The 25,875-nt window shown below is 45.5% G+C and overlaps 1 protein-coding gene across 1 annotated transcript in view; it reads right to left on the bottom strand.

Annotated features, from left to right (window-relative positions):
• FHOD3 (formin homology 2 domain containing 3) overlaps window positions 1-23,905 on the bottom strand; it is a 270,953-nt gene extending 247,048 nt beyond the window's left edge. The window contains 1 exon segment of the mRNA XM_033169563.1: window positions 23,678-23,905. Within this exon segment, the coding sequence (XP_033025454.1) occupies window positions 23,678-23,854 (177 nt within the window). The 5' untranslated portion in view covers window positions 23,855-23,905.
• Window positions 23,906-25,875: the final 1,970 nt, after the last annotated feature.

The following is a 25,875-nucleotide window of genomic DNA, read 5'->3' as shown; positions in this document are numbered from 1 at the left end:
TAATGAAAACAATTGCTTACATAAATGGACTTTTCCACAATATTCTAATTTTTCGAGTTTCACCTGTAGTACAGCACATCAAGGAGAACACGAGCCTAGAACTCTCCTTCCTGACATGCACATTTTCTATGTGTAGAGAGGCACATTCCGTCACGGAAGTCTCCACCTGCAGTCTGAAACGACGCAGCCCAAGCACAGGCTTACCAACTCATCTGGTGTTTATGAGAATCAGACTCTAGACTTTTGCTAGAATTCTTTGTTGGGTTAATAAGCATTCTGTGCCTGGGGATTTCAACATCCCCAGTGCTTCTCCAAAAAGAACAGAAAACAAAAACAACACAAGGAGAACTAAGCAATTAGTTTCAGTGGTGTTTGGGGAGGAGGGGGCAGGGAGAGAACCATATGCACATTTACTTAAACCCACTTCAAAGAAACTTGGAGCCCACTTCCTTTAGTGCTCACAGACTACCAAGGACAGTCCCAGCAAAACCAGTCAAAGGTCGCATCTTTGAAGAAATGTTCTGACTCCACAGCAAAGCCTCGGAGGCTCCATGTGCGCTAGGCCAGCACCACATATGACTCACCAAACTGAACACAGCCCATCCGATGTGGATTGTGGCCTCTCAAATGCCCGGCAAGCCCCCGTTTTTGAAGTCCTGGGCACCACAGAAGTTTTGCGGGTCCTTCAAAGCTAATCCAAAAGGCTTGGGTTTTTCCATGCATATGCTAAAGTTCTGTGGGTGTGGACAACGATCACCTTCCATTCTCTCTTTGCTTCCTGTCGGGGAGGGGAAATGTACAACAGCTGCTGGGTGCCCAAACCCTTGCATAAGCTAGCGGCAGGGGTTGAAGAATGAGAATACAAATCCAAAACACACACAAGCCACTGAAAGCAAAGAACAGCATCTGCGACCGGGTGCACGTTCCGAAGAACATCAGATTTACACTTATTCTAAAGCACATGTAAATTTCAGTTCCTAAAACCAAGGATGTCAAACGGACTCTGAAGTTTCCACGGATACATGAGGCTACGAGGCAGGAAAACTGAAATAAAATAGGGAGTTTTGCCCATCGGTAGGTCCGGTGAGCAGCCGTATGTTACTTCATTTTGTTGAATCACAAGTTGCGCAGGACTGATACACACCATGTCTTGTCTGTTTTTATAGGCATATTCTTGGATTTCAGCAATATCCAACCTTGCATTCTCCCCTCAGCTCCTTGAACTTTTTAGAGAAAAGGCAGGAAAATAAACGTAATAAAAGTGTTCTCCACAGATAAATGTAGCAAAGTAAAATACAGCAATATTTAGAGGCGACACCCACAAATGTAGAGGGGGATTGTCTTGCTCTGACTTGCCTCTTCTGAAAGAAACTGCGGCTGCCATCTTGCCATTACAACACTCTAGCTTCTCTGCCACTGTATCTGGTTAACAATACATTCCCAAGCCCTTCCTTTTCTCCACGCTCATACAAATGTACAGATCTCTTTTCACTCCGACCAGTGTGTGTGTGTGTGTGTGTTTCATTGTGTTTTTAATATTTCGTTGGGAGCCTCCCAGAGTAGCTGGGGCAATCCAGTGAGATGGATGGCATATAATTAACAATAAAATATTATTTTTATTTAACACCATCTCGCAAAATTAGGTTTGCCATTTTGTTTACTGCTCCTGATCCTAGCCCCAGGTGAAGCTTTTCCTGGCATGGAGAGTAAAGTGCCAAGATAACCTTCAGCTGCTTAATTTCTACACGATCTGCTGCTGTTTGTTGGAACAGATCCAACACAACCCTATAGGAAATGCAACAACTTTCCTAATTAAGAGGTGCAAGGCAGCCGGGGGCTTTTGATGCTAAGGTGAGAACACAATGTCCATGCACTTAGACTGGAAGCAAGAAGCTCAGGCTTGTTCTGTCATCATGCCAACCAGGTTGTTGTTAAATGGAACAAGATGGCGATTCACTGCTGTAATGCCCATTTAGGAAGCACTGAAAGGAGATAGCTACCAAAAGCTCTTAGTTGTGATGATTCTATGCAAACTCCAGTATAAGGAGCAGTGTATCTCCGAATACATTCCTCTTCAACCAGGCCTCGGGCTGATTAACATCTTATATCCCCTTTAAATGTATTTGGGGGAGAGGGAGGGGGTTACTGGTTTGTTTTTGTCATGTATTTTGTGCTTTTATATTGTGTTTTTATGTTGTGAACCGCCCTGCGGACGAAGTGCAGTATACAGATTTAATAATAATACCAGCGGCTTGGGGAGCAATCGTGGGAGAGTCCTGTGGTCTGTATGTGCTGTTTATGGGCACCTTATAGGCATCCAGTTGGCCACTGTGGGCTAACAGGATGCTGAACTACAGAGGCCTATGGGCTTTCCAGTATGGAAGGCAGCATGCATAATTCAGTCTGTCATGGGCAAAACACTATGGGGTCGCTGCAGGTTTGCACATCAAGTAAAACACCTATTTACCTTCTTGTAAATTAACTCCAGCAGAATTTCTACTGTGTCCAGATACGATACCCAAAATCAGGCATAGGCAAACTCCAGCCCTCAAGATGTTTGGGACTACAATTCCCATCATCCCTGACCACTGGTCCTGTTAGCTAGGGATGATGGGAATTGTAGTCCCAAACATCTGGAGGGCCAGAGTTTGCCTATGCCTACCCAAAATGCTGAGAGATACTTCCATATTCACATCCCAGGTAGTCCTCAAGGAACTCCATAATCCCTGAACGTGACTGCTTACCAAGGACTTTCCTTCAGTGAAACTATGCATACATCATGCCAAAGGTTCCTTAAGCTATACAGCATTTCATACCTTTTGCATGCATGCATATTTTTCCAACAATGACCAAAAAACCATGCCATGCTATTCCATGAGTGCTTCATAAACCAGCTTGTGAAGTTTGACTGCATGGTTAAACTTCTGACCTCCTCTGCTACTGAACCTTCTGCGATTGTGCCTGGCAATGTATAAATCATGTATCCTGAAACCACTTACCAACTGTGGCCAAAAGGGGCATATGGTGTGAAATAATACCCATTCCGATTATGATGGTATATTTGAATTTCTCTGGATGAGTCAAGGTGATTTCTACAGCTCTGGGCATGAAGTGCCTGATCAAAAACACACAGAGACTTGGACAACTGCAGAGAGTGCATCATGTTGATCGACTGGTTTAGGACCTCATATACAGTCAGGAGCACATATTGTGGGCAAATAGCCAATATTGTCTTGCGGTGACATCATCACAGACAAGTATGTTGAAGCTTGTTCCTTGATCTTCAGGGTTTGGCACACATTTTTTAAAAATTTCTGCTGCCTTCCACAATATTTTCCAGGAGTCAAGGATCTGAGGAAACACCAGCCTTGCATTTGATACTTCAAGTGAGCAGTGAGTAATGCAAGCCATCCATAGTCGCTTTTGTTGTATCATGCTTTCGTTTTTGCATGTGAAGTTGGCGACGACTAAGGCTGCTTGTCCTGGAGCATGCTCTGTTCTAGTTTTGATTTCTTTCTATTTTGAATAGTTTTAAAGTCAGTTGGGCTCAGTAGCTAATGTTAATTGCAAGGAGCATATCCAATTTATCTGTTTCACTTTTACGTGGGCTTAAAAGCCATATATTTTAACTGGAGGATAGGTGCTGGGAGAGCAGCTCTGTTTTGGCTTAACTGATAAGAAATGCTTGGATGCCCATATTGACCAAAGGATGCTCTGCAGTTTAACAGTTTTAACATGGGTTACCACACAAGCACAGACCCTCTGTTAAAAATGTGATATTAACAATGTGTCACTTGTGTGAACTGTGTATTAGTTCGTGCTTATTTTTTTAATATCATTTTTATTGTTTTTATATAAATACATTGAGAAAAAACTTTCACATTAGTTCGTGCTTATCAAAATAATAAATAAAAAGTGTTGCTGATCCCCCTCCCCCCAAATGGCGACTAGATGTTCTGTTTTGGCGCCCACAACCCAGGTCCCAGAAGCCATTTGGCTCCTAGCTTTTCTATCCCAGTTTCTAACACTGGGAGGTACCAAGTTTAAGGGCAATATTTCACAAATACTCATTTTCAATGTGAATCAATACAACCATGTACTTGTCAGCGTCTATTAAGGAAAAAAATGATCAACAATTAGCTGAAATAGAGAGCAAGTGATAACATATACCAGGTCTGAGTAAAAGGCTATTTTTACCCCATGAATCAGTCAGCATTCTTACTGTGGCTGGGATTACAGGCAGCTGAGATTGAATATAGGCCAACTCAATTACGTGTTGTAACACATTCAAGAAATGTTGAAATTTGCACTATGAGAAAAAGGAAAGCAAGCCAAGTTCACCAGGGGAAATAGTAGCACATTAGAATTTTATTTCAACAACCCAATTAATGTGTCAGTTATCACAATCTACTCCCAGCGCCCCAGCTACTGCAGTCTCCAGACACTGGGACAACCTGAATTTTTTTTCAGAGAAGCTCTCTCATAGTTTATGTAGCTTCCAAACTAAAGCCAGGACCATGAGGTGGAGAAGTCTTGAAGGCCAAAGACCACTCCCATTGTCGCCCACACTCTTTACTACATGAATGGAGGGGACAATCTTCCAGAGGACTCACTACAAGCAGTCTGATCAATAGGGGCTCCATTCTCTTCCATCAGAATTCGGAATACCTAACAGATTAGATGAGATTTGGAAGACCTTTGATTGGATCTGCCAACATTTCTATTTTTTTTTCTTCCTCTCCTCAGAAAACATCAACTCGCTGGATGGGTGAAAAGAGCCATCAGTCCGCAAAACTGGTTTGGAGTCATAATAGTGGATGAGTTAAACCTTTTCCTCTGCACCAGTTTCCTGAGGTAAATTGCCATCAACCTGCTACTTGTTCACCGGGCAAAACAAACAACAAAAATACCAAAGCTGAGCTGAGATCAACTATGCCAAACGATTCCTTTGAAATAGTCAAATAAAGTCAGCATGGGGTCTCTAGAAGTGGCCAACGTCATCTAATTTGGGAATGCTGGACACGATCCCAACAAAGCAGAGCACTATTCAGGCTTCAATCCTATTCAGACTTACTTGGGAGTAAGTCCCACTGATCTTGGTTTGATTATTTTCTGAGTGATAAGTTCTACAGATTTAAGTTGGAGAGATTCAAGCACTTCTGTTGAAATTATTTTGAATCTAAGCTTATCTGTTATGCCCCCAATGGAGGAATCTGCTTCGGAGGATTACCTGTAATCCCCAAGCGAAACATCATGAAGGAGTACCCTGTGTTGATGAAACTTGAGGCCAGTGTTGGAAATTCCCCAGGCGCTGGACATGATTTGCTACTGGCATGGGTCCAATTGCGACCATGTGGAGATTTCTGGCCGCCATGTTGGCAACTGACATCTCCATTGAGCCAGCTGACTTGTGCGCAGCAAAAGATGTACATCTTCTGCTTCTGTGCTGCCATGAGCATCATGGGCCCCTTGCTGGGCATCTTAGTCCTCCATCATCACATCAAGGGAAGTGCAGGGCTGCGTACAGATATATTTGACTACCCTGCAGCCTTTCCACAGGCCACCCAAATGGAACTCGCAGACCACAGTTAAAAAAACCCCCACCTCAGTCCATAGTTAATACCATTCCCATTTCTACTGTGTGTGTTTCTCCTTCTTGCATACTCGGACAAGCAAATTGTTATTAGCTACAGTCGTGCAATGTAGTTGAGATTATAGAGTTGTAGCATTGGAAGCAGTGTCTGAAATGAGCCAGGCGCCAGGCACATTTTGCACCTGGCTATCAGCCACTTGCAAGTAACCATGTGAAGATGCCTGGGTGCCAGGATGGCTCCTGACATCTCCACCATCTAGAGGAGCGTGCCTGGGAATCCTTGGCTCTCAACTGTTTACACACCTTAATAGCATGTGCTGCCAAATTCTATCCGTTACATTTTATCTGCACAATCAGAATGAATTTCAGGAACCAAAATGCTGTTTCTTCGACGCCTGAGCAGGAGCAGTGAACAACGTTATAGTTAATTGTTGTCGCTTGCCTTCACTTCCCCCACCCCACTGTCCTGCTCACGTATGAGAAGAATATTCTTACGTTATCAATGGTCCATGTCAACATTAAGAAGAAGAGGTCAATTCATATGTGCTACCTTATATATCTGAATTTCTAACACTGCTTGAGGCATATCAGGGGAACCAGGGATCTCAGGGGAGACAGCAGTCCATCTTTCCCCTCAAGATGTGGACAACCCATCTCTAACTCAGAGGCAGACACCAAGGGACTATCTAGCCCTTAGGAATGCAGGCCAGGTTCCTAGAAGTGTGGGCTTGATCAGACTCTGCATGAGTAAGGGGATGCTCTTGAATAAATCACTCTTTATGAGTAGACCAATTCCTCAGGTAACATTGGTGGCCCGTAGCTGTGCTCTACATTGGTCTCTGAAAGCTCAGTCTTAGAAGCCTTTGGTTGTAATGTACAGTCTACCTAGAGCTGGAGCCATTCTATGCACCAGCTCCCAGGCTTATATATTTCTGATCACTCAACCCCTGTGATCAATTCACCTCTGACTGTGCTCCTGTTGCTTCTTAGCAGCTCTGCTTTTGTGCCCTCTGAAGGACCCAACGCTCTGTTGGATTCAATCTTCAAGGGGCCTATTCACACCGGTCCCCTTCAGTGTTGCATGTTGGCCCTGTCTTAAAGTAGTGGTCTAGTTGACAACATGGCAGTGCAGTCCAAAGTCAAACACGTTCAGGATCTAAATTACCAGTAGACATGTGCATAGCTACGACTTGAAAATATTTTAGCAGGATGATCAGAGAAAAATACTGTCTGTTGATCCATTCTCTGATATTCTTATCCTGTTAACATTGCCATATATAAAATTTTGAGTGACATGTGTCCAAAGAAATATTTTCTGCTACTCTTTTGTAACTTGGTGCTTGGTACTGTGGCTACTATAAATGCAGCAAGGCTTTTTGAAGGACAGAATATGCTCACTTTCTGCTAAGCTGATTTTCACTCATCAGGCCTCTCTAACCTGCTTCCTGAAAGTAAGCAGGTTACATACATAGGTGCCTCTACGATTTGCAGCACGTTTTATGAATTCCCGACAAAACAGAGGGAAGAAACAACCGCAAACAGCCCTTGCACCCTACTCGTTCCCAATCTATCTGAAATTTGGCAGTCTTAATTTTCTCTGAAGTAGCTACCATGGCCTGCTTCACATTTAAAAAGTTACAACTACTCCGCTAAGCCATGGTTTAGCTTAACATTGCGTCCAAAACTGGGCTTGGGGTTTGCCTAGCTCCAAATGAACCATGACCTGTAACCAATGTTTGTTATTGGCTTGGTGGTCATGGTTTGTTCGAGGGAGACAATCCACAAGCCTGGGTTTGCACATAACAGCAATTCAAACCATGGCTTAACTCCCAGTAGAACAGCAGGACCAGAGGACCCCGTGGCTTTCAAAACGTGGACCAGTAGGCTTGCACATTAAAGCCGTGGTTGTGGGCAAACTCGACCACCGTTCTTAAACCCCATCCAATTCTGACAAAAGGAAGGACAACCAGAGCACTTTGTTCTGCATGATGGTCGATGGAAGACATTGGAAACTTCGGGGTTCCTGAAAAGGGCCTGCTTCAGGGACACTGCAAAGTGAGGCTTCTCTCGATGCAACTCACTATCCAAAGTGTTAAAGTGAGTTCCAAACCCAAATCATTGTTCTGTGTCTGCCTCTAGTTGTTATAAGAACAAATAAAACTGAAGCAAAGTCATGCACAACCTACACTGACCACTCTATTGATACCTCTTCTTTAGCCACTTCTTTTTTTAAAAGAAGGCATTTTTTTTATTTATTTTTTTGCTTTGGAAGATGTAAAGGTAAAGTTAAAGGGACTCCTGACCATTAGGTCCAGTTGCGGACGACTCTGGGGTTGGGGCGCTCATCTCGCTTTATTGGCCGAGGGAGCCAGCGTACAGCTTCCGGGTCATATGGCCAGCATGACTAAGCCGCTTCTGGTGAAACCAGAGCAGCGCACGGAAACACCGTTTACCTTCTCACCAGAGCGGTACCTATTTATCTACTTGCACTGTGTGCTTTCAAACTGCTAGGTTGGCAGGAGCAGGGACCGAGCAACGGGAGCTCACCCCGTCACGGGGATTCGAACCGCCAACCTTCCGATCGGCAAGTCCAAGCGGCACAGTGGTTTAAACCACAGCGCCACCCGCGTCCCACTCTTGGAAGATGTAATCCTACAACTAAAAGAAAAACTCATTCCTTCCCTAAGGGCATTCAACACCATCCCCGACTGCATTATTAAAATGCTGTAACAATACAGAGTTAATATGACTAAACCCCATCCAGGTGTTATAAGAAGTGCTGATGTTGAAAAGCGGGGCGGGGAAGGGGGAGAGGGAATCTAAGCATGGTGTTGCAGATTATTACCTTTTAATTGCCAAACAAGGGGGTAGATCCCAGACCTTGCCCAGAACCTCCTAGTGCTTTCCAAAGTGCAGAGGTATGCTAACCTGCCTAGCTGGCTGACTTCCAAGATGCATAATTACATCCTGCCAACCTAATTCTCTCCTGGAGTTTAATGCGCGGTAAATACAGCATTATGTTTCTGAAGAGCTATGTAATGTTCCTGTGCACGTTTAAACAAATGTCACATTCCATTACAGAGGCACATGCTTTTCGGTGCCTTTATAAAGGGGGAGCGTGAAATTCAAACATTGTAGTCTATCAGGGTAACCTGCTACAACGTTTACTTGGCCAGACATTTCAGTAAATGGGGATATAAACAGTGGACGCTCGGGTTGCAAACGCGATCCGTGCAGGAGGCGCGTTCGCAACCCACAGCATTTGCAACCCGTGCCACTGCATCTGCGCACATGCGTTATGCAATTCGGCGCTTCTACGCATGTGCAAAGTGTGATTTAGTGCTTCTGCGCGAGTGCTGAAACCCGGAAGTAACCCGTTCCAGAACTTCCGGGTTTGGCGTGTTCATATCCTGAAAACGCACAACCCGCAGCGAGCGCAACCTGAGGTATGACTGTACACACACACACACACACACACACAGAGAGAGAGAGAGAGAGAGAGAGAGAGAGAGAGCCAGGCCTCTTTTCTCTCCCCTTTTCAGGGTTATAAAAAGCCTTTTTTTTACTTCAACCCCCACCCCTCTTATCACACTTGACACTTTGCCCTTTAAAAACACCCAATACATCTTCTGTAACAATTTTTCTAAATAGCACCCCCCCTTCCCCCGGTTGATGTGTGAGATGATTTACTGACCGTCTCAAATAGGTATGTGCTGGCGATTTCCGCCAGAACAAAATTACAGGCATTAGCGTGGGGAAGGAAATAAAGAGATGTTCCGAAAGACTAAAAGTCACACCCTTAGATACACTCAACGCTAAAACACTCAGTCTTTCTGTATATTCTATGTATCTACCAGATAAGCCAAACTGATTTATTATATTACAAAGAAATGCTGTATAGCAGTAGTAGGCTTCCTAGGAATGCTGGTAAGCATTGTGCAAAACCGCTTTAACGGAATATACGAGTGAGGCTGGGAGACTTCACAGAAGTGTGACTAGCCCAAAGTCACCCCGCAGCTGCATGTGGAGGAGCGGAGATGCGAACCCGGTTCCCCAGATTACGAGTCTACCACTACACCACACTGGCTAAGGTTGCGTGGCCATCCATCATAGTTGAGATTCTTGCATTGCTGGGGTTTGACTATACAGTGGTACCTCTACTTACAGATGCAATCCGTTCTGGGGTGCTGTTCGCACCCCAAAAAGTCCATAAGTAGAGTGCCGCTTCTGCACATGGGTGTGACACGTTAGGGCGCTCCTGCGCATGCGTGAAGCACGAAGATCGCTCCTGCGCATGCACGAAGCATGAAGATCGCTCCTGCGCATGCGCGACGCACGAAGATTGCGCATGCGCAAAGCAGCAAACCCAGAAGTAAACACTTCTAGGGGGTTGCTCCGTTCGTAACCTGAAAAAACACAATGTGAAGCAAATGCAACTTGAGGTATGACTGTATGGCCCTCAAGGTTCCTTCCAACTCTACAATTCTAGGATTCTAAGATCTGCCGGGCCACAGGCACTAGGAAGAGCCAAGACAGAAACAAAGAATCTTATTCAGCATACACATTAATGTGTCTTCAGGCAGTGATAGAACGCCAGTAAAGTGGCGCACTGGAAATTAGACCAAAGTGTTGACTAATCACCGGGCTTCACTTTGTGGAGCAGAACATGAGGTACCCACAGCTATTCAGCAGAGAGACGTCTATGAGTAAGCATGTCAGGAAACCCACAACTATGGGCAAGGAAGCCACAGATATGTGGAGGACCAGCATCTAATAAAGAACATCTCTTGGTTTCTACACAGCTTCCACAAACATAGGCTTCTCACACAGCCCAATGGACCTATTCAAAAGCTAGCTTTTACAGTACTCTGCCTAAGCGAGAGATTGGGCATCTCCTCTAGAACAGTGATTGACTAAAGGAGGTGGCGCTGTGGTCTAAACCACTGAGCCTAGGGCTTGCCGATCGGAAGGTCGGCAGTTCGAATCCCCGTGACGGGGTGAGCTCCCGTTGTTCAGTCCCAGCTCCTGCCAAACTGGCAGTTCAAAAGCACCCCCCCAAAAAAGTGCAAGTAGATAAATAGGTACCGCTCTGGCGGGAAGGTAAATGACGTTTCCGTGTGCTGGTCTCGTTTCGCCTGAAGTGGCTTAGTCATGCTGGCCACATGACCCGGAAAAACTGTCTGCGGAAGCGGACAAACGCTGGCTCCCTCGGCCTATAAAGCGAGGTGAGTGCCGCAACCCCAAAGTCGTTCACGACTGGACTTAACTGTCAGGGGTCCTTTACCTTTACCTTTAAAGCACTACCCAAGGACACCAAGGTGACTAGGTCTCTTTGGGATTGCTGTGTTTCTCTTCCCTCTTTTCTCAATTAAAACAAATGCAGGGGCGTTGAAGCAAGTCTTAAACTCTGTTTTGGTGATCAACACAATTCCCGATTAGTATTTAGGAAGCATTAGTATTTAGGAAGCGGGGCAAGTCACTATGAAAGACCATGGGGAGGGCACTAATTATCTTTTCTAATTCGAGCTAGCAGGGATTCTAGATTAAAAGCCAAGGAGCGGGCCTGCAGGTTAAGCTTAATTGCCTCCGTTTTTTGACATGCAAGTCCTTGCAAATGCCGCCAGTTCTCATGTTTAAAACTGTTCGCTTAAACTGTGACGGACTGAATGCAATAAGCAAGTTGTAAATAAGAGTAAAAGATTCATACAAAGGCAGGATTGTCTAAGCATCTTTCTTTCTTTCTTTGAAGAGGTTCTGCACAGACTAGCAGTTTTAGAAAAACAGAGCAAACATTTCAAAATGGTAACAGTTCTCTGCAAGAACATTCAGTCTGTCATCAGAACTGCAAAGGTTGCATTATAGCAGGCAGGACAGCTTTATTAAGCAAACAATGCTCAGTGTGTTTCACTGCCTGATCCTATGCATGCTTACGCAGAATGAAAGTCCCACCATGTTCACTCCCATGTACCGCAATTCCTGCACAGGAATGCAGTCTTAATAGAACACTGGAAAGTTAGGAAGTTTATAAATGGGAGTGAAGAACGTTTTCCCACCTTAAAAACAAAACAAAAACAGGGACCTTTATTTTTTTTTTAAAGAAGAAGCCTGGCCATTTGGAGAGTCCTTAATTAAGGATTTTACATGCCAAAAAATCTACTTTCATTGTGGATCCTGAATCAGAGACCGTGGAGTGCAGCTGTTTCAAACCTTGAGGGCAGAGAGTTTCAGCGATCCAAGAAGTACATTCAAACCTGTGAAGACTCATGACACAAGTACAGTGGACGCTCGGGTTGCGAATGCGATCCATGCGGGAGGCGCGTTCGCAACCCGTGCCACTGCATCTGCACACACGCGTGATGCAATTCGGCGCTTCTGCGCATGCAGCAAAACCCGGAAGTAACCCGTTCTGTTACTTCCAGAATCGGCGCGGTGCACAACCCGAAATCACACAACCTGAAGCGGCCATCACCCGAGGTATGACTGTAAGTTTTTAGGTCTTGATCGTGCCACAGGATTCCTGCTTCTAGAAAGGCTTCCCATTCTTTGAGGGAAAATGTCAATGCTAGCACCAGGTGTAGAATTTATTAGCGAAAGTACAACACCTAACACATTTCAACAACAAAAAATCTTCCTCAAGGGCAACAGTTAGAAGTTCTCCTGTTTCACTGGTAAGTGCTATCTCAAGAGTCCAGGTTCATGCACTCAGGGTAGCACACTTTTCTATTATTACAGTCACCATCAGCTACCAATTTCAGGTTCACCTGCCCTTTAAACAAATATATATATATATATATATATATATATATATATATATATATACACACACACACACGTTTTTATTGGTTTTTACATATATTTTCCAAACAGAACGTATCATCTCATCTTATACATCATTTTGGCTATTTGAGCCCGAGACTTCCATCAACCACATCTAATGATTTTCAAACCTCCTCTCTTAATCTTACATTTGTTATCCTAACTATTACTTCTAATAGTCAATAACTTAAAATCCATTCTCACAAACCATTTCTGTAATGTTTCATATAGTTCTCCTTACAAAACTTCTTGTAGTCCTACAAGCGTAGTCAGTAGATTACAATTGCCTTTCAAATAACTCGCATATTTACCCCAATCTTTCAAGAATTTCTGGTCCCACTGGTTTCGAATTCTCCCTGTCATCTTAGCCAATTCTGCATACTCCATTAATTTCATCTGCCATTCTTCTTCTAATAAAATATTTTTTTATTAAACCTGCACTTTTGTTTTTATAGTAACCAAAGGCAACAAATGAGGCGTGGCAATAGCGGCAGGAACGGACAACCTACCATATATACTTGAGTATAAGCCTAGTTTTTCAGCACATTTTTTGTGCTGAAAAAGCTGCCCTTGGCTTATACTCGAGTGAGGCGGGTGGTGGGGGTGGCGAGAAAGAAGCCCTTTCTCTCCGCTCGTGCCACCACCCGCTCTCCCCAGTCAACCATTCCTTAAGAAGTGTACAAGAACGGCGGTTCTTTACTCTCCCCAGGCAGCTTGTTCCATTCCTGAACTGCTCACATAAATGCAAACTTGGCAAAGGAAGAAGAGGAAGGAGCAGTCCAAAGGGCTGCTTTCGGGCTGCTCATTCCTCCTCCTCCTCCACAGCGGCAAAGGTGAACCGGCTTATACTCGAGTCAATAAGCTTTCCCAGGTTTTTGTAGGAAAATTAGGTGCCTCGGTTTATATTCGGGTCGGCTTATACTCGGGTATATACGGTATTTCACCTGGGCCAGTGCTCACACATACAGACTGAGCGTGGTACATGGCGAGAGGTTGGAAACTGGCAGGCTTTTAGAGCCCCACGTTTTGCTAGGTATGCGGGAGAAGAACGACCATGGCTTGCTCCCCCCCCCACCTAGTTTTGATCCTAGGTACGCCCCTGGCAGCATCCAGTGCAAACATATGCAGGCAGAATTCAGGGTGTTTAAATAATAATGATAATAACAATGATAATAATAATAAAAACAGCTTCATCTTATATGCCAACAGTACTACTTCTTGGAGAAACCAAAGCCATCACTGGCTGACTGTGCTTTTGTCTAGATTACCATAGTATATGGAGCTGCCCTTGGAGACAGTCTGTAAGCTTCAACTGGTTCAAAATGTGGCCGCCGGGGTTTTGTGTCATATTACACCCATCCTCTGCCAGCTTCACCTGCTACTAATCTGCTTCCAGGCTCAACTCAAGGCTCTGGCTTTGACCTTTAAACTCCTAAAACGGCCAGGAATTTATTCCCCCCCCCCCATGAGCCTAAGCAACAGCGCAGACAGCAGGAGGAGGATTTTGAGGAAGGGCCTCTGGTGCTTGGCAGGCAGGTACACAGAGGAGAGGGCTTTTTATTGTAATGCCCAAGGTCTGGAACAGCCTCTCAATAGAGGAACACCTGTCCCTTTCACTGACTGATCTTAAACGATCGCTGAATAAACTTATTTGAATAGATTCTTTTAGATTCGTTTAGAAATGGCTGTTGTCCTTTTCTGAGATGCTTTCCGTTTCTGAGACGATGTTTTTGCCCTGCTTGTTTCAGTTTGTTGCTCTATTGTTTGGCTTCAACAAGAGGCTTGCTCTTCTTTCATATTGTTCACTTGCACTAATCAATTTTATCATTGCAAGCTACCCTGAAGAACAATAAATCTCTTCAATGGTGACCCCTTTCCCCCCCCTCGCATACTGAAACGAACGTTCCTACCCTTCTTGCATTTTAATAGAAAGTTCCGCAGATGCCATTTACTATCAATCTGTGGCACCCTAAACCCCTCTTCAAATGCAAAATTTGCCGCTCTGTAATCATGTCAGCGTAGTAAACTGCCTTCTAGTGATTCAGACCACCGCTTCAGTGTTGCCTATTCTGTGGGTGGTAAGAAGTCTTGGTAAAAAGTTCCGGCGGCTGGCGCCATTGCGGATGGTCCTGGGTTGCTTCGGTGGCGAGGCACCCAGTTCATCCCGGGGGTTAGGAGCCCTGCAGCCGCATGCAGGGCTCTGGTTGGGGAGCGGGAAGAGCGTCCCGCGCCCTGGGCTCCCCGGCTATGCCCGTTGTGCTCCGAACCCTTCCCCCGCGCCCCCTGTAAGGGGGGAGTGGGGGTGAAGGGACCACGGAGTCGGGCTTCAGGGGACATGCCCCAACCGGGATGTTTACATGCGGCGGCAAAGTCCGTGAGGAGCGTCTCTGTTCTACCTGTCATTAAGAAGTTGCTAAGAAACCAGAAGCTGTGAGTAATTGACTGACTCTTTGTACTTCGGGAAAAGCTCTGGGATCAAAAGAAAAGGCAGCCCGCCTCTCTCCCTTCGGGGGTTGGAAGGAATTAACTCTTTAAGTGACTGCTGCTACACTAATCACTTGAAAGTGCTTGGAATTTGAAAACTGACTCTGTAGAGATTCCCTCTCAGGGGTTAATTGAGGAAAAATATCTCCATTTGAAGTTTTGGTCTTTATACTCTGGCTTCGGAAGAAATGGCGGCGATTTGGAATTGCGCAGGAGAAAATTGAGACAAAGGAGGAAAAAGACAGGAAATGTAATTTGATACCCACCTCCCTTCCCCGAAGATGTTGGACTTTGCGCTCATGCTGGCACAGAAGGACTGGGAGGTAGAGGAAAAGCTCACTGTCTTTCAATTGGAGCTGGCTAATCGAAAATTAAGAGTCTTGTGTGGGATTATAAATGGAAATAATCTGTATTCCACAGAGGAGGCTTTCCAAAAAATCTACTCAATGGAAACAGACTTTTGCAAAGAGCTGGAAGATGTGCTGGAAGGATGGTCTGAGATGGCAGAGCAAATCCGATTGGAACAGGGACTGTTTTCAGGGGGTGGCAGAAACCCTGAAACGGAAAGTTTTTTAATATCTAGATTCCGAGGTGGCAGCTCGGGGTCGAGGGACAGAGAATTAAGATTTCTACAAGAAGAAGAATTTTGGTACAAAGCTACGGAGAAGCTCAGAATGCAGAGGATGAACATCTTGGAGCTCGATGCAGGGTTTGTTGTGGTTGTAACCTGGATCTGTGGACATTCAGAAGCATACAATAGGGGATTCGGTTCTGGTGAAAGACAGGAGAAGACAATGGACAAAAGGGGAGTGGGTTGAATTAATCATTGTATAACATAGATGGTCTGCCATGGTATCCGAAATCGGAGTGTGAAGTTTGTTAAATAAGTTTATTTTAAATAAGTAAGGAGATATTGAATTTAAGTTAAAAGCAGCATGCTAAATGATAGAAGAAATAAGTTTAGCTCTAAGAATATTTGGTTAAGTTTTAGGTTATAATGCAAAAGATAAGACAAAGGTGTTTTTTCTTTCTATATCAAGATAAGTTAAACTTCTATGGAGAAAAGATGTTAAGGAGAAAGTGTATTGTATTAAAACCGAAGGTGTATAGGCGGGGGAAGTCAAGTGTCAAGATTCGGAACTAGAATTTTTTTTTTTTTTTCTATAGTAAGATATACAGATAAGAAGAAGAATCCTGACATTATGTGTATGTGTATTTGTATTTGTGTTTGTTTTGATATTTGTAGGTGTGGGGGTTGGGTTTATGTTGTTTTGTGAAAATGCCAATAAATTCTGTTAAAAAAAAAAAAAAAAGAAGTCTTGGTAAAAAGCCACAAGTGCTAGAGACTGAAACCAGGACCGTCTCATACCCTCCAATATTTCTCCGATGAAAATAGGGGCATCCCATTCCATAATGATAATTTTAATATTTATACCCTACACATCTTACTGGGTTGCCTCAGCCACTCTGGGCAGTTTTCAACACATATAAAACATTAAACAATAAAAAAAATCCCTATACAGGATTGTCTTCAGACAGCTCAGGGGTTGGATAACTCCATAACCTCCAAAATTTCTCCAATGAAAATAGGGACATCCTAAGGAAAAGTGGATCAAATCAGAAACTGGGACGGCTTCTCTATATGAGGGACACCCGTGGATAATAGGGACACTTGGAGGGTCTGCCATCTACATGCAAAACATGCTCTGCTTCTGAGTGATGGATACTGCCCATGCTATAGGCTGCAAAGCAAGCTCTGGATTGATGTGGGGGGTGGACCACTTGTATACATTACGGTAGAGCTGGATGTTTGCACATTAAAAATTAAGTGCATATTGCATCTGTCTCATCTTCCCTGCCGCAATACAACATCCAGAGCTGTGATGGGCTCTGGCCACTCAATGCATATTTCCCCTGTGTGTGTGTTTTTTGGGGTGAGTAGTCACTTCACAAGTTACAGGGTGAAAACTGGTAAGGGGGACTTTGCAAACATGTCTCTCCTCCTGTTTGCAGGCATGTGAAATTGCTTCCTTTTCTCCAGGAAAGGCTATATTGTACAGTATTCATCGCCTCCCTTGCAAAGATGGCCTGGCCAGATGGCTAGGCCAGGCATAGGAAAACTTGGATCTCCAGCTATTTTGGGACTACAACTCCCATCACCCCTAGCTAACGGGACCAGTGGTGAGGGATGATGGGAATTGTAGTCCCAAAACAGCTGGAGGGCTGAGTTTGCCTATGCCTGGCCTAGATCATGACCCATGACCTTCTGGAATGCTGCTGTGGCATATGAAAAGGGGCGCCTCAGCCGGCAAAATGAAAACCAGAGTTTTAAACCATTCTATCACACTCAGCCACATAAAGCCTCTTTCCAACGGAGGTGACTCCACCCTCCTTGCCCCCTACACTGGAACCCCCCTCCCAGGGGTAAAGGACCCCTGGACGGTTAAGTCCAGTCAAAGGTCACTATGGGGTTGCGGCACTCATCTCGCTTTTCAGGCCGAGGGAACGGCATTTGTCCACAGACAGCTTTCCGGGTCATGTGGCCAGCATGACTAAACTGCTTCTGGCACAACAGAACACCGTGATGGAAACCAGAGCACACAGAAACGCCATTTACCTTCCCGCCGCAGCAGTACCTATTTATCTACTTGCACTGGCATGCTTTTAAACTGCTAGATTGGCAGGAGCAGGGACCGAGCAACGGAAGCTCACCCCGTCGCGGGGATTCGAACCGCCAACCTTCTGATCAGCAAGCCCAAGAGGCTCAGTGGTTTAGACCACTTGCAACCCATTCTCAAAAGCCTCATTTTCCATATAGTATAAATACTATATAAACTATATAAATACTATATGTTTCCATATAGTATTTAGCTTGACCCCTGGTCCTTGTTCTTGACTTAAAACCAAGCCTGAGCCTGTGCAGCTGAAGTTGTCCAGATGTCATCCCTGGACAAAAATACAGTAGTACCTCCGGTTACGTAACCCTCTGGCTACATAAACTTCAAGATGCGAAAGCAGCAAACCCGGAAGTATTTGACCGGGTTTTGCCACAAGCGCATGCGCAGAAGTGGTCCTCAGGTTGCGGAAACCTGTAGATCCGACCGGACCTCCAGAATGGATCCTGTCCGCAACCGGAGGTACCACTGTACAGTGGTCCCTCGGGTTACATACGCTTCAGGTTACAGACTCCGCTAACCCAGAAATAAGACTTCAGGTTAAGAACTTTGCTTCAGGATAAGAACAGAAATCGTGCTCTGGCGGCGCAGTGGCAGCGGGAGGTCCCATTAGCTAAAGTGGTGCTTCAGGTTAAGAACAGTTTCAGGTTAAGAACAGACCTCCGGAATGAATTAAGTACTTAATCAGAGGTACCAATGTATAGACTGCAGGTGCCTCAAGACATCCTTGCAATGCCACTCCGTAGGGAACATGATACTATAAACAACAACAGATTGAAGATAGGTTGGGGCAATCCTAAGAACCTAAGCAGACTCTTCTGGATCAGGCCAGTGGGCCAACTTGCCCACCATCCTGTTCTCATGGTGGCCATCAAATACCTCAAAGGGAAACCAGCAAGCAAGAACAGGAGCACAACAGCAAAACTCTTCCCTTCCGTGGCCTCCAGCCACTGGTATTCGGAAGCATTGCTGCCTCCAACTGTGGAGAGAGTGCATAGCCATTCTGGCCAGTAGCCCTCTCCACCATGAATTTGGAGTCGTCCAAGTTGGTGCCCATCACCGCCCCCAGGGTGAGCGAGTTCCATAGTGTAAAGAAGCACTTGCTTTTATCTGCCAACTTTCAGCTGCAAAGGATGTATGCGAGAGATGGAGAAAAAAACATCTGAAGGGGATGCCAGGAAACAGGGAATTATGTTCACATGTGGTGGGGGTGTAAATATGTACAATTATTTATTTATTTTTGCAAAGTGTGTTTAAGGAGATAACAGAAACCGCTGGGTTAAAGCTGTCCGAAAGTCCAGAGGTAACATTATTATCAATTTACGGTGGGGTGGAAGGTTCGCAGGTCTTGAAGGACTTGCTCACAAATTTATTGACAGCTGCACAAATTATTATAGCTAGGAAGTGGAAGGGGCAAGCAGAATAAAAAAATGGAAGGGTATAATTCTGCCATGCATAATTTTATAAATATGTATTACATAGACACTTGCTTGCCATTTTCTCTATACTAAGAAGTCCCAGACATGACAACTTTTCTTCATAGTCGCTCCAGCCCCGTTTATCATTTCCGTGGCCCTTTCCTGAGACTTTTCCAACTCTACAATACCCTTTTTGAGGTGAATTGACCAGAAGTGTACACAAATAGGAGTATAGCATCTAGATCAAGGAAGGTAATAGTACCACTATATTCTGCTCTGGTCAGACCTCACCTGGAATACTGTGTCCAGTTCTGGGCACCACAGTTCAAGAAGGATACTGACAAGCTGGAATGTGTCCAGAGGAGGGCAACCAAAATGGTCAAAGGCCAGGAAACGATGCCTTATGAGGAACGACTTAGGGAGCTGGGTATGTTTAGCCTGGAGAAGAGAAGGTTAAGGGGTGATATGATAGCCATGTTCAAATATATAAAAGGATGTCATATAGAGGAGGGTGAAAGGTTGTTTTCTGCTGCTCCAGAGAAGCGGACACGGGGCAATGGATTCAAACTACAAGAAAGAAGATTCCACCTAAACATTAGGAAGAACTTCCTGACAGTGAGAGCTGTTCAGCAGTGGAATTTGCTACCAAGGAGTGTGGTGGAGTCTCCTTCTTTGGAGGTCTTTAAGCGGAGGCTTGACAGCCATCTGTCAGGAATGCTTTGATGGTTTCCTGCTTGGCAGGGGGTTGGACTGGATGGCCCTTGTGGTCTCTTCCAACTCTATGATTCTATGATCTATGAAATATTCCAAATGCGTTCGCAGCATAGTCCAGATCTTCAAGAACAGAGAGCTACGTTTATCGAGAGTTAGTTGGTGCACGCACCAATACAAGGCCGGTTTTCACAAAGGTTATGGCTTGACTCACTGCTATGCTACATGTTATAGCTTTCGAAAGGATATCAAGCGTTCCAAGGACAGTAGACTTAACTGCTATTTTTAACAAAAGCCTTGGCGCAACTGTCAGCTCATAAGAACCACACCACAGCGACAGCTTAAGCACGCCTTTATTTGCTTGGACATACTCCCTGCCCCCCGCCCCCCGCTTCACCATACGTCTTGAGATATATATCACTGGCCATACATGACACTCCAAGCAGGTTGCTGGTAGGAGCAAGTGTTTCACATTGGCTCTAGGGTGGGTCTCTTTTAAAATCTTCAAAATCTCCAGTAATTATAGCGAACTTGTGGGAGGAATGTCTGCCCTGTAAAGCCGTTGTGGAAATGGAAAGCAATCTCTCCGAGCTAGAAAAACAGTGCAAATTAATTATTATGGGAGACACCTAGGTGCATTCATTAGCACAGGTGTCCAATGTATTGCCCTCAAACAGATCCTTCTTGAGATCCATTCCACACAGCTCCTGCTTCTCCTCTTAAGGAATTCCTCATTTATTTCTCAAAACACTCTACCATGGAACAAACAGCCCAGCTATCAAAGCCTCTGGGTTTTCAAACATGTTCACTGTAATTAAAGAGGAAGAAAAGGCATTTGGCATATTCCGTGTTTTTGCCCCAGGCAAAAGGAAACTGAGCACAAGTTTTTGAGCCGTATGAGCAATGCTGAATGCCTCCTGTGTTTTACTTTTGAGAATCTCCAAAGCTCCATCGCTTGCTACGAACATCCACAGAAGCAATTTTGGAAATGGCTACCAATGTCCAGGAAGAGCCACATGCAAAAGATCTCTCAAGATGCACTTGACCCCACTGACCATTAGACTTTCTGTCCTCACCTCCATGGAGCTATGGCATCAACACACGATTGCTCTACTATTACACTACCTTTTTAGCAAAAGCCTCTCCCTGAACCCCTCAGGTACAGTCCTTCCCTACTGGGCAGAAGACAAGAGTTCCAGTTCTACCTCCAAACATAAATCTAAGTGCCATAACTTATTTTTTTTTGCAAGTATACTGTATTTCAGGCTCTCTCCTCTCCACCAAGGAAGGGTGGGATTTAATTTTGCGGATTCCTCCCTTCCACAAGCTAAAGGAAGAAAATACTCTACATCACCCTAATTACTAAGGTTTGAATCCTATAAGCATACATTCCTTCGGAGTAATTTACGCTGAATTCATTGGGACTTGCTTCTCAATAAACATGCACAGGAACAAACTGCCCCCACTTCTAAGTCCTCACTTAGGCACTAAGTCTCTGCTTCTACACTACTAGAGATGCAAAAATTCGAAACAATAAGCCTAGTTTTTCAGCACACTTTTTGTGCTTTAGAAGCTGCCCTCGGCTTATACTCAAGTCAACAATTCCTTAAGAAGCGTACAAGAACGGTGGTTCTTTACTCTCCCCAGGCAGCTTGTTCCATTCCTGAACTGCTCACATAAATGCAAACTTTAGACCCCAGAAGGCAGAAAGCCTATCAGTTAAGGAAGTATTAAAACCCCACAGGTGCTCACTTTCCCTGGCTCCTGCTTAAACAGGACAGGATCCCAGCCTTCTCTGTATAACACAAGGGAACATTGCACTGTGGGTTAAACCACAGAGCCCTAGGGCTTGCTGATCAGAAGAATGGCGGTTCGAAACCCTGCGACGGGGTGAGCTCCACAGCAGCAAAGGAGGAAGAGGAAGGAGCAGCCCAAAGGGATGCTTTGGGCTGCTCGTTCCTCCTCTACCACAGTGGCAAAGCTGAACCGGCTTATACTTGAGTCAATAAGCTTTCCCACATTTTTGTAGGGAAATTAGGTGCCTCGGCTTATATTTGGGTCGACTTATACTCGAGTATATACGGTATTTTGCATGGACATATTCCCAGATAGAGGAAAACAAGACATAAACAAGGTAATATAACCAAGGAGGGCAATATCAAATGGGGAGAGACGACTACATAGCAAAACACACAGTACCAAACAGAAACGGCGATAGAGAGAGGGATGCTGTTGGACATACAACTGTTCTGCAGATAATTACAAGCACACAGTTATACAGAATGCTCCAAGGCACAGGATATTAAAACGTGAGCATCACATTGAGATATAAGCAAGAATGAAGCACACTGGATAAAGAGTCAGACTTCACTGTCAATGTGATTGGCGCAAACTGGTTTAAATAAAAAGCGAATCACACATATGTAGAAAAGAGGTTTGCAGCAGTGTCCAAAAATATCAACAACACATGACACCTCTAATTTGTGTCTGTTGCATTGATAATAGTGTCTTAACTTTTTTATGCAAAAAAAGAAGGTTGATGATTTGCTGATCATATTATATAACTTGTCCTAAGATAATACGTGAAGTCGCTGTTGCTGTTCGTTGCTTGTAAGTCCCTTTGAGATTCACTGAATGGCAAGTGGCACAGAAATACAAGGAACCTATCAAGTGGCACGTATCACTGCACTGGAGTATTATTTTTCTATCAAAGTTCGTGAATAAAACTTTGCATTATATATAGCAGTGTGCTTGTACCACCTGTGTAGCAACCGTGTGCCTGAGAAGGTCTCATTCTCTTTTGGAAATATTGCAGGCAACCTGTGATCACCACCTTTGACAACAGAAGTATACAGTGGAGAACATGGCACCACATATCATAAGAGTCCTGCTGGACCAAACCAGAGGCCCATCTGCATCAAGAATCTGGCCTCACAGTGGAAAACCAGCCCATAAGTTGGGTGGTGATCTTCACTGCATGTCCCACCTAAGCATTTTCTGAAATATTTCCCTTACACCTTACACTTTTGCATTTCTGGATGTCACAACTTCCACTGTTTCCATCACTTGTCACTTTTCTCCCCCAGGATGCTTAGAGATTTCAAAACGCAGTGCCAAAATACAGGATCGGCTCAAAAGCCTTGCTGCACTAAACCAACACAGATCACAAGTCAGCAGGTGGTTCGACCCAATATTCGGTACAAATTTGACACAACCGTCATCAAAACCCAAGCAGCCTTTCCTCACAGTAGTCAGCCAAGCGCCTCTGAAAAGCTTACAAGCAAGATGTGAAGTGAAGAACATTGCCCTGCTGTTACCTGGCCACCTACTCTGTGGTACCTCAACTGCCCTTCAAAGGTACACTGTCTCTGAATCTGGAGGATCCATATAGCCACGATGACCATTGGCCATTGTTAGATAAACAAAGGCTCCGCGGTTTCCTTCCCCCCAACCTCACCAATGGCCATCATCACATCTTGAGGCAATGAATTCCACACGTTAATTATGTGTTAGGCGAAGTACTCTGCTAACAAATCTCACCTGGTAACTGATTTCTAGGGTTTGGGGAGAAGGCGGGAAAAAAGTCTTGCCCTTACACAAGCCATGCACAATATGGTAATCCCAGCCATTTCATAGCTGTCAACTTTTCCCTTTTTAAAAAAGGGAAATTCCCTTATTCCGAATAGGATTCCTCGCAAGAAAAGGGAAAAGCTGACAGCTATGCCATTTTCCCCACACACAAGTCATTCAGAACTCAAGCTCCTTGGGGTCAGAGAACGGGAACTTTTCCTTGCGTTCCTCTGCAGAGCTCCACGCACACCAAGGGCACTTTAAGATCTCTTTGCGCGCACACTTTCAAGGGGGTGCACATTTCTAGGGTCTTCCATTCCTGTCTCCAGCCCGCTGCAGCCTCCCGCAAAAGCGACCCGCATTCTTCCCAGGAGCCCCTCCCTCCGCGACCCCCCCCCCCGCCGCCGTACCTTCTGCGGGGCTCTGAGCAAGCGGTGCACCCCGGCCAACTGGGTGCCCAGGGGGATATCCTCCCGGAAAGTGTAGAGCGGCGGCCTGGTGGGCTCGGGGAAATTGGTGCTGTTGAAAGGGTCGGTGTCGTCGAGGAACTGCACCCTGCAACCAGCGTTGCGGTGGCCATGGTGCATCCATGCAAGGAAGGCGAAAAACCAAGGAAGGCGGAAAGCCGAACCGGGAAAGAAGAGCGCCAAAAAGAAACGGGAAAGGAGCTTCCAAGCGAAGAGGGAAAAAAAGATCCCCGACACCCCAAAGTTGTTTCCAGCCGCTGGGTCGTCAGAGGAGGAAAGTCTGCCCCCTCGCCGCCTCCCAGGAGCTCTCCAAGGAGCGAGAGGCTCAAGCGCGCGCCCCCGCCGAGCCGGGCGCCTTTTGCGCAGCGAGAGAGAGAAGGCAGAGCGCGCCGGCCGACGAGGCGCCGGGGGCGGCGCCCGTGCGCCTTGCGCGTCCGGCAGGGCCAGGTCACCCGCGCGCGGGGCGATGCCCCAAGCGGCGCGCAGGGGCTCCGCGAAGAGCGGCGGGGCTCCGGGTGGCGGCGGCAGCGGCTCCATTCTCGGCTGCGCGCTCGCCGCACCGACAGCGGGACGCGAAAGAAAAGGAGAGGAGGAGGAGGAGAAGCGGCTGCTTCTGGGAAGCCTCCGCTCGTCCCCGACGCCGCCGCCGCACGAGAAATGCTGCTTGCAGGCAGCGACCTCCGCTGGGCGCGATGGGGAAGATTCCGCAGAACAGACCATCGCTGGCCTTGCATGGGCCTCCATCCTTGCGAGGCATGGGGTGGGGTGGGGACTGCGTTCAAACCAGGAATGCGGGGGGGTAAGTCCCCACCACAGCCTCCAGCCAAGGCCAGGACGGTTTACACAAGCGCATACATACAGTACACAACAGCCAAGAGGGCCCAGAAAAGCGGCCTATAAATTGTAGCAATGAGCGGCTGCCATGTATCGTCGTTTCTGACAATGCAATATAGAAAAGCAGATCTGGTCACTCTTATACATGCTCTATATGGGCTGTCCTGGACAGTGTTCAAAAAATGCAGCAGCCAAAATCATTTCAGTTAAGTATTTTGACCATATCACACAAGCAGGGCCGGATTTAGAGGTGATGAGGCCCTAGCTACTGAAGGTAATGGGGCCCTTTATACAGGTGATACTCGAAAAACTAGAATATCGTGGAAAAGTTCATTTATTTCGGATTCAACTTAAAAGTGAAACTAACATATGAGATAGTCTCATGCCATGCAAAGCGAGAGATGTCAAGCCTTTATTTGTCATAATGATGATGTTTGTGGCGTACAGTTGATGAAAACCCCGAATTCACAATCTCAGAAAATTAGAATATTGTGAAAAGGTGCAGTAGCTACTCAATCCATAACACCTGCAAAGGGTTCCTGAACCTTTAAATGGTCTCCCAGTCTGGGTCAGTAGGAATCACAATCATGGGGAAGGCTGCTGACCTGACAGCTGTGCAGAAAACCACAATTGAGACCCTCCATAAGGAGGGAAAGCCTCAAAAGGTAATTGCGGAAGAAGTTGGATGTTCCTAAAGTGCTGTATCAAAGCACATGAATGGAACCTCAGTTCACTCCTTGTGAAAGTCCTCAACACGTTTGAATGGTCCTTTCCTGACAATCCTCTCCAGGCTGTGGTCACCCCTGCTGCTTGTGCACCTTTTTCTTCCACATTTCCCCCTTTGTTTTTTATCTTATATTTTGGAAATGTACATCCAGGTTTGTTTCCTCTAAATTTTTTGTGGCCCTAAGCTATAGCTTGTTTAGCTTATACGTAAATCCGGCACTGCACACCAGTCTTGTTCAAGTTACACTGCTTTCCAGTTAAAGGGACTGGCTATTACCTATAGAGCCATAAATGGCTTGGGGACTAGAGTAGCTGAGGAATTGCATCCCCTATAAACCTGCTCCCCAACTGAGGTCAGCTTTGGAATCCCCGCTCAGTGTTCCACCAACAACAGAGATTCAGTGGGGGGGGGGATAGTTGTGTTAAAACCAGTTAATGTTAACAACTCCCAAAAAAATCCCAAGTCCCCACTACAGCCTCAGTTTAAGGCCAGGACAACAACCTTCTACACAACAGCAAAGAGGCTCAGAAAAGCAGTCTATAAAACGGTAGCAATAAGTGGATACCGTGTGTCGTACTGT

This window comes from Lacerta agilis, chromosome 14 (assembly GCF_009819535.1).
Source record: "Lacerta agilis isolate rLacAgi1 chromosome 14, rLacAgi1.pri, whole genome shotgun sequence".
NCBI lineage: Eukaryota > Metazoa > Chordata > Lepidosauria > Squamata > Lacertidae > Lacerta > Lacerta agilis.
Note: the sequence above shows the minus strand (reverse complement) of the source record. Positions and strands in the feature narration are given on the sequence as shown.